This window comes from Triticum urartu, chromosome 4 (assembly GCF_003073215.2).
Source record: "Triticum urartu cultivar G1812 chromosome 4, Tu2.1, whole genome shotgun sequence".
Taxonomy (NCBI): domain Eukaryota; kingdom Viridiplantae; phylum Streptophyta; class Magnoliopsida; order Poales; family Poaceae; genus Triticum; species Triticum urartu.
The window spans coordinates 591,048,472-591,057,880 of record NC_053025.1 but is presented as its reverse complement, the minus strand read 5'-3'; the positions used below and the strand labels follow the sequence as shown (position 1 = coordinate 591,057,880).

The following is a 9,409-nucleotide window of genomic DNA, read 5'->3' as shown; positions in this document are numbered from 1 at the left end:
TAGAAAGGGTTTGAGTAGACCAGTTATAGATGCTCTGGCCTAGTAAAAGTACGGTGATCCCGTCGTTTGCTCGATTTTATTTGTACAAATATACAATACGATGAATAAATACAAATATACAGTACACTGAACAAAATGCATCGTGGCATTACTCCTGTCCGCTTGCTCCTCCTCCCACTCCTGACGGCAACTTATCACATCACCATGTACTCCAATACAACATACTCCTCCACCGCACCACATGCATTCGGAACTTAACAAAGCTACAAGTACGTACTACTATGCAATAACTTACCAAGCACCTGGAACACTTGCTCGAGCGATCCTCCACCCACACGTACGGCAGAGTTTGACGATCTAGCGGCCCATCTCCTGCATGCCGGGCGGGTTGACGCCGCCAGCACCGGCGCCGCCGTTGCCGCGCTCGACGTTGAGGTGCCAGCCAATGTCGGGGTCGTAGCCACGGGCCTTGAGCTCCTTGTACTGCTGGATGAGGCCGCAGGTCTCGCAGCAGAAGTGGACGCAGCAGTCGCAGCAGGGCTCGTCCGGGAGCGCGTACTGGGCGCGCATCTTGGACCTGTACGTGCAGGAGTAGATCCAGTGGCACCCCGTGAGCGACCCCAGCAGCGCGTAGAGCGCCCCGCTGGTGCCGCACGACGTCGAGCCCCTGTCCACGATCTCCGCCACCTTGCCAAACGTGATGCAAGGGCACCAGCACGTCAGGCAACCTGCATGGATCATAGGTCACATGTGTTAGACACGCATGTGAGACATGGAGACGAGTTGGAGGAAGATTGGCACGAGAGGTAGGGTATATGCGCGTACAGAGGCCGCAGTCGTCGAAGCAGTCGAAGAGGCCGGAGGACCAGGCGGCTGGGGCGGGGGCGCCGCCGACGGGGACGCCGGTGACCGGCTGCGCGGCGGGCTTCATCTCGACAACGGCCGGTGAACTAGAAAGATGTGATGAGCTCTTTGTGTTCGATCGATGTCGCCGGGTAGTTGTTGTTCTGTGCCGGGAATGGGATGCTTATATATAGCTCGTGTCTACTGGTTTCGGATCGAGGCCGCGGGTTTAAATTTTTGCACTGTACCGAATTGTTCAGCATGTTAATTAATCCATCCGTGTTTGATTGGTGATAAGCACAAGGAAAATTAGCCTCAAGTCAAACCGGCGTTCCCTTGACCCGAATGAGCCGTACGTCTATACTCTATACAGGAGGGTACGTCGTTGAAGGCGACAGCCAGCTGCCGCGAAGCTCACACCGTAGACTTGTAATCTGTCTGATCTGATCTGATCATTTCTTCAGCGTGTGGTAACAGGTACTATATACTCCACTAATAACACTGTCAATTGACCTTTTTTCAGCCGAACAATACTTCGCCGTGTACGTGTTTGTGTAATTTTGTTCTTTTTTTTCCCTATCTGCTCGAGAGAGAAATAATTGCGTAATTACCGAACTACGGCGGATGTAATCGTTTTCTTTAAATATAAAGTTTGGCCGGAGATGAGGTGGAGTAATAAGAACATCTAAAGCCGGACCTCTTAAACCCGCTTCATACGCTCGGGCGGGCTACTCGGTCACTGACCGGTCACGTTTTTTCGACTCAGACGGACGTCTCAAACGGGTCTCAAACGCCCGGACTGACCGGCACCTCCATATCCAGCCCAAATATGGGATGGGTATAGGGGCGCCCGGGCACGCTCGCCACGTAGACCTGACCCATGCTGGCCACGCGACCCCACTTATTTTCGTCCCCATCCTCTCGTCGGAGCAAATCCTAACCGCTTCACTCCACTCCCTCCCTCCCCTCCGCCACCCAAACTCGCCTCCGGCGCCGTCTCCGGCATGGCGGGCAGTGAATTGGACTCCGACCAGTCTGGATCCGTCGACTGGGGATGTCATCCCGTGTGGGTTGGAGGAGGCAATGACAGTCCGCGTTGCACTTCGCTGCTCCCGTGAGGACAGCGCCTGGCCAACGGACGGATCCGTCCGCCGCGACGCCAAAGCGTAGGCTTGCCTGGCGCTCGAGTCCTCTAGTGCTGGATCCTAGCGGTCTCGGTCTGAACACCTCTCCTTCCCTATCACCGAGCGGGCAGACTATGAGTCCCACCGGGAATGGGCGGCCCGCCGTGGGAAGGAGAAGATAAGGGCCGCCGAGGCTCATATCGCGGCAGAAATGACGGCGGCAGAGGCGGCTGATGTGGCGGCGCGGGCGGCCGGAGAGGAGGAAGCCATCTGCCCCGCATTGTGAAGAAACGGCGGCAGAGGAACACACTCGCCCTCGCCCGATAGCAGAATCGAGCGGTCCATGCCGTGGCCGGACTACCACCGAAGGAGGACAACTCCAAATAAGGTACTTCCGCGAGAAGGACGACAAGGGCGCCGGGAAAGGAAAAGGGTAGCCGTGGATGAACTCCATCATAACCAAACATGCCAAATTTTTGTAGTCCGATGGAATGTTTAGTGTAGTGTGATGGAGTTGCCGGATGACGCATGTGCATCGACATAGTTGCATGAGTTTGTATGAATTTAAGATATGATGATTTAGGTGTCCGGATGTGGATTACATTTTTTGAGAAGCGCCCGGTCAATGCTCGCGGACGCGCCCGGGCGCGTCCGCGGGCGTTTGAGGGGCCGAATTTACCAAGTCCGGTTGTATGCTATAAGCCTGAGCTAAGGTATGTCAAACTAAATGTCGATGCAGCATCCTTTGTTGATAATGATATGGGTGCTACTGCAGCTATTATAGGGGATGAAAAAGATAATTTCCTTGCCGCCCAATGAAAAGTTATACAATATGCAGCTGATGTGATCACAACCGAAGCACTAGCAATGAGAGATGCATGGATTGAAGTTTGCAAATTCCCTTGGTTTTAATCGCCTTGAGGCAGAATCAGATTCTTCACGATTAATTTACTTTTGCACCGGGCAAACACAATGATGGGATGAAGCTTAGCAGTATTTACAGTGTGTGGATTTAGTGTCGACGATTGGAAAGATCATGTTTAAACATTGTTCTAGAGCTGCTAATGAAGCGACTCATGTGCTAGCAAATCATAGTTATTATAATAATAACTCTTTTACTTGGCTAGACGAGCTGCCTGATTTTATTATCAACGTACTCTTGAGCGATGTAACCTTATTTGAGACGGAATAAATCTAGCCATGATTGCCTTCATACAAAAAATGTTTGGCCAAGGTGCATGCTTGTTTTCTTCCTCGATTAATAGATTGTTTTAACTCCTTTTATTTTAAAGAAAACTATCAATCTATTCTTCAAACATTATGAAAGTACAAAGAGCATGAGAAGTATAAAAAATTAAATTCATATCCATAGATCACCTAATGACGACTACACACAGATGAGATAGCTGAAGGCACGCCCCGTCATCTTCCCTTTCTCATAGGAGCCGCGCAAACCTTGTTGTTATGGATAGTCAGAAAGTCGTCGTGCTAAGACTCCTAAGAACCAGCACACCAGAACAGTAATCATCGCCTACGAAGAGAAACATAGATAGGAAATATCATACATAGACACAAGAACACAGACGAACAAAAACTGGTCCATGTGGATCCACCGAAGACAAAGACCGACATAAACCTGCAAAATTTGTCGGAGACACACCTCCACACATCTTTCAATGACGCGAGAGGCACCGTCATGCTAGGGGCAAGGCAGGGTGGAACTTATTTCATCAAGATGTCCACCGCCGCCTCACCTTCCCGAAGGACACAAAATCATAAATAGATTTTAAAAACCGAAGTTGGAGCCTTTTCATTGACAAGGCCCGGGATTCATCATGCCTTCATGGCCCTGAAAGCAGTAGCGGAGCTACAGATGGAAAGTTGGGCGGGCCGGCCTATAGGAAACCTAAATTATTTTTCTCATATGGCTCAATTTATTCTAACACCTCACTGATTTCAGACTGGACAGAGCGGGCCATGGCACAGTTTTACTTGCACATAGCTCCGCCCCTGCCTGAAAGCACAGGAGACGAGGCAGATCAATGACGGCACGGATCGGAGATGAGAAAACCCAAGATGCGTAGGACTCTCTTGTGGGGAGGAGAAAACCTTTTAGAGGTACTAACTCCGTATATGACTGTACTTTAAGCCGCCCTCTCACTGTCGCATACGTCTCAGCTATCCTCTAATATAATTGTCTGTTGTGTAAACTTTCAAGCCCGATGTACGTACCTACGCACAATATATTGTTTCCTGGCAGATCAATCATTGAATTTGTCCCTAAACTTTGGCATCTACATCTTGTAGTTGGCCAGTTGCACAATAAATATTGGTACTAATCTTGACGAGAGTTTAATCAGCACACGTATTGTGAGGCTGGTCACAATAAGATTATCATACATGTTTTTTTGAGGAAAAAGATTATCATACATGTTAATTAACTAGACATTTTTTTGTTAAGGTGTCACATAATTAAATAAGGTGAGAGAGGATTGAGTATCGTGATGTAATACCGTACCAATATTACATGATGTACTAGTACATGTCATGCATGACAATAAATGATGTCAATATGAAATCAAAGTATGATACTATATATTGTGGAGGTAGTATTATACACTAATATATACTTCTCATTGTGACCAACCTAATACAAGATCACTCCCAATGCTTTTATCATATCATAGTTTCATAGGTAATAATCTAATTTAGAATCTATTTAATAATGAAAGTGAGAGCAACCATATTATCAATCTATATACAAGATACAAATCATAGTGCCGAAACCAAGATATCTCATAACTAGGGCTGGAAAAAAGCTCGAAGCTCGTGAGCTAAACGAGTAGCTCGTGACTCAGCTCGAATCGACTCAAACTTGAAGAATAACGAGTCAAGCCGACCTTTAGTTTAAGATCGTTAATAGACCAAGTTAAATGAGCCAATCTCACGAGTACTCGTGTAACTCGTTAGGCTCGGTACAAAAGATCAGCCACTCCCAATACAAAAAAAGATCAGCCACTCAGCACCCTATGTCCCATGCGCACAACACAAGGGTTGGCCGTTGAAGGCCCAGCCACCTAGGAGACTCATGTGTTACAAGAAAATTGATATTGTTTAGTGATATATATGTTTAATATATACATAATCATTTTCATAATATTTGATGATTTTATGTTCATATTTTTAACGAGCTTAACAAGCTAAACGAGCCAACTCGCAAGTTAAACGAGTCGAGCCAATCTTGGATCTGAGCTCGTTATAATAACGAGTCGAGTCGAGCTAGCTCGTTAGCGACACGAGCTCTAGCGAGTCGAGCCGAGCTGGCTTGACTCGGCTCGAATTCCAGCCCTACTCATAGCTTTTCTCTCAAAAAAGATATTAAATAAAGGTTCTTTTAGATATACACAAATATATACTGCACTGATGCTATATCTAAACATCTGTTCATGGGAGTGCACTTAATACTTTTTAGTACCTTCTATGTCAGCCCACCATATATTTTCGACCAGCAGATTAGAGTACCTTGATTTCGGACGAGGATTAGAGTACCTTTTAGTTGTGTAAATGCCAATCTAGGTTAATCAAGTCGTTATGTAGGTTTGTTTGAGCACATTTACGCTCAATGTGGCAATCTTATGTATAACTATCAACTAAGTTATGTTAACTGTGTTTCAAATAGTGTTTGACAAGACTAGTTTGTGCAAATTTGTGTCTGGGAGTTCAATTTTGGACGAGGACAAATTTGGGTGCTAAAAAGGTGAACTTACCAAAATTTGAAGAGGAGGTGCTAAATTGTTTGAACTTCTTAAAATTACTACCTCCGTCACGATTTAGAAGACACCGTTAAATTTGCGTGCGTTTCCATAATAGACAAGATTTAAGGCGTATTGCATTTATTTCTAGTAGCTAATTAGTACTCCAATATACTATTTCTATATGCATGCGTAGTGTGAATACTATTTTTTAGCCCATCCCATAACCAATAGATAACCACCTAGGTTCTAGAGAATTTCCAAGCACGCCTTCTAAACCGTGACGGAGGGAGTAGTGTAGTTGAATGTGAGGAGGTGTTTCTAAGATTGAGGAGTTAAGATTGAGAGAAAAACGCTCTTAATTTATTTTTTTAATGTAAAAAAATGCTCTTAATTAGATGGAGAGACGACGTACTCACCTAAAAAACGTGGAGAATACATGGCGTCATCGATTGCGTAGTTTCATTGCTCGTACACACTGTACACATGCCGGTCAACTTGGAGAGAGATGCAGTTTCTGTGCTATTTCCCCTGCGTCAGGTCAGTGCCGTGTCAGCTGGCCGTACCCACCGATGTCGTCTCAAACTGTAGTACTGGTCAAAATACCACTGGCGCAAGAAAGGGAACGGCGACAAGTTTTGTTCGGAACATGTCCATGGCGACGAGGCAAGAGCTAGCAAGCAAGGGGGAGGACTGAGGAGCATCATATATATAAAGCCCGTCCGATTTGACTAATGCGCTTTGAAGCGGAGCTCCACAGAGACTGAATTTTTTTTAAAAATCCAAACTTTCAGTTTCATAAAATTCCACTAAAAATCAGCGCTATAGCGTTTTAAGAATTGCCTCACTAAATATATCAATGTGCAACGTCTCGCTAATAGCATGCTATAGCGTGATATGGCACGCTAATAGCATATTTTGAGGTCGGCGCTATTTTTGTTGTAGCACGCTATTATTTTCCAAATTTCAGAAAAAACATATAGAGGCATACAAAGGATGTAATGCATATGGATGTAAAATTTCACGAAGAAATACCTTGAATTGCGAGCTGTATAAAAAAATTGTCGTGAACTTTGAGAATGAACAGTGTGTGTGCGCGCACGCTGAAAAGCCACATATTTGTTTCTAATTCTCCAACTGTCATTTTAATCTATTTTCATGATAAGAATTTCCAAAATGTACATTATGTCTTTTGGTGTACCTATATTTTTTCCTAAAATAAAATAAAATGTGAAAGTATGAATTTCAAAATTTTCAAATTCGACCTCCATGGAGCACAACCTCCGTTCAACATTTTCATTTAATTTGTCCCTTCTTTGGAAAATTCATAGTTTCTTGGGAGTGATGGCAGTTCCATGCGGAGAGTGCCTTGATTGTTTTAGTAAGCGCCTTCTCTTTGCTCTTCTACATGCAATAATATATAAAAGAATTGTTTTTAGGGGAGAGAATTTCTTTTCGGCCAGTCTTTTTTTTATTGGAGGGAACTATTTCCAGGGACTCGCTATGTGTGGCTCGCTGTGGAATGTTGCGGAATGCGGAGCAAACTTACATAGGTGATTGCCTCTACGCCGCTCGAGTTTAGACTGTAGCAACCCTAGCGACCTTTGTTTTTTGGAAAACGCGATACTTTTTAAAATTTGTGAATCATTTTTGAAACGGGAAATATCTTTAAAAAACCGTGACTATTTTTTAAAATTCTCAAACAATTTTTGAAAACAAGATAATTTGTTGAATTTTGTGACCAATTTTTTTAAAAAGAACACTGTTTTATATTCTGAACAGTTACAGAAAATATTCCAGAACATATTTTTAAAACATGACCATTTTGAACTTGTGCAAAGAAATTGAAAACGGGAACATTTCTCAAAAATGTGAACAATTTTTAATAAAATAAAAATACTTTGAGGACTGTGAATATTATTTAAATTGTAAAACATTTTTAAAAAGGAAATTCATTGAATTTTTAACAAAACTTATACACGAATATTTAAGAAAATTATGAGAAATTATTGTAAAATACGATTTTTTAAAATTCTTGGACATTTTGATAAAATGTGATCAGTTTTTTAAAATTGGTGAGATTTTTTTAATACGGCAACATTAAAAAAATGTGAACTAGTTTTGTTTAAAGAAACATCTTCTGAAATTCCTGAACTTTTAAAATTCAGGGACATATTCTGAAAACAGGAACATTTTATGAAATTTTGAACAACTTTAAAAAACTACAAGTGTTTTTTGAATTTCCAAAGAAGTAAATAAACATAAATTTGAAAATAAAAAAAGTAAGAGGGAAGAAAAAACAGAAACAGGAAAAAAAACCAAAAAAGAGAAAATAAAGAGTAAAAACTGAAAGAAAATCGGGAAACCCAAGAAACCAGTTCAGAACCTTGTAGAAGGTTTCCAAAACCGGTTGGCTCGGAAGTAGGTTACACACGCGGGGTCGCAGACAAAGGTGCAGCGTGCCCCTACGCCTTCCGCCTGCTATTTCCCCTAAATTAAAGTATGTAAATGTAAATACTCATGTCAAGTTGTCAACCAATTAAAAAATTCATTTTGAGAATTGGCTTGTAGACGACTGGTGTGTCCTTGCCGAAAATTCTATAAGTTCGGTATGTAATATTCGCTTCTACATCAATTAAATTTTTATGGGGCTCCTTCCTATTAGAAAAGTTTATGAACTGCGGCTATTTTTTTCGAAAAGCATTCAAATCTATTATAAATGTTCATCAGAATAACAAAGGACCCCAACCATAATAGTATCAATCGAGATCTCTGGATGATCGAACAGCCACTACCACTGTCAAAATAAGCAGTCGACACACCACTGTCCTTGCTCCTATATCCAAGCCGACCTGACCTTGTCGATGACAACCGAAAGTCCTCATGGACATGCTCCAAAGACTAGCGCCCCGGAGCCACAGTCGTCTTCATTGAACCCTTGAATGGATCTGAATAACCTGACACCTGTTCTCACCATCACGTACACACGATTTGAAATTCTAACCTCGCTGCACCAAGTAGCCGACATGAATCAACAATAGAGCTTCATCGACTCCGTCCCGACTCGAAAAAGGAGCGGCATCATCCAACCGAATGTTACCCTTACGAGGACAAAACTTCTAATCTGTCTATTAGTTGAAGCCAAGGCACCAGGACTCCCATCCCCGCCATCAGCCATCAGAGTGGCAGGCAGAGTGGAAATGAATCCACGGCCTCGCCGGCGGAGATCATGGGAAGGAAGTACTTTGTCCTGGCCGCAGAGCGGGAAAGAAAGTCACATGTGAAATTTGAGGTAATTTGGATGTTAAGGACATGTCATCTTAGCCACCGGAGTCTGAGCCCCTGATTTCATCATTTCTGATGACAAACAATTTTAAGTGAAAAGCCAACGGTTATATTTTTTGTCTATTTTTCTCTCACACAACTCTCACACCATCCCTATCGCATGATTGATGACACAAATGTCATCTTATTTAGAGCGTGAACTCATCTTTTTTTTTGAGAAATCTCGCCACTTTATTGGATAGTAATGTTCATAGGTACACGGTCTGGGTCATGAGGAACCGAGATTATGAGCCTCAAAATTATGACTCCTATGCTCATGAACAAAATTACAGAAATTGAAGCTAGTCCTACGAGCTACTATTTCATGAACAATTGCCGAATGTGGTCCTCCCGTGCCCTGATTTA

At 43.2% G+C, this 9,409-nt stretch overlaps 1 protein-coding gene across 1 annotated transcript; it reads right to left on the bottom strand.

Annotated features, from left to right (window-relative positions):
• Positions 1 to 1,013, bottom strand: LOC125552955 (cell number regulator 10-like). Its single transcript, XM_048716678.1, has 2 exons — positions 826 to 1,013; positions 1 to 728 (listed from the first exon to the last, which is right to left on the bottom strand). Exons 1-2 carry the CDS (start codon positions 929 to 931, stop codon positions 358 to 360), a joined length of 477 nt encoding a protein of 158 aa, XP_048572635.1. The 5' UTR covers positions 932 to 1,013; the 3' UTR covers positions 1 to 357.
• Positions 1,014 to 9,409: the final 8,396 nt, after the last annotated feature.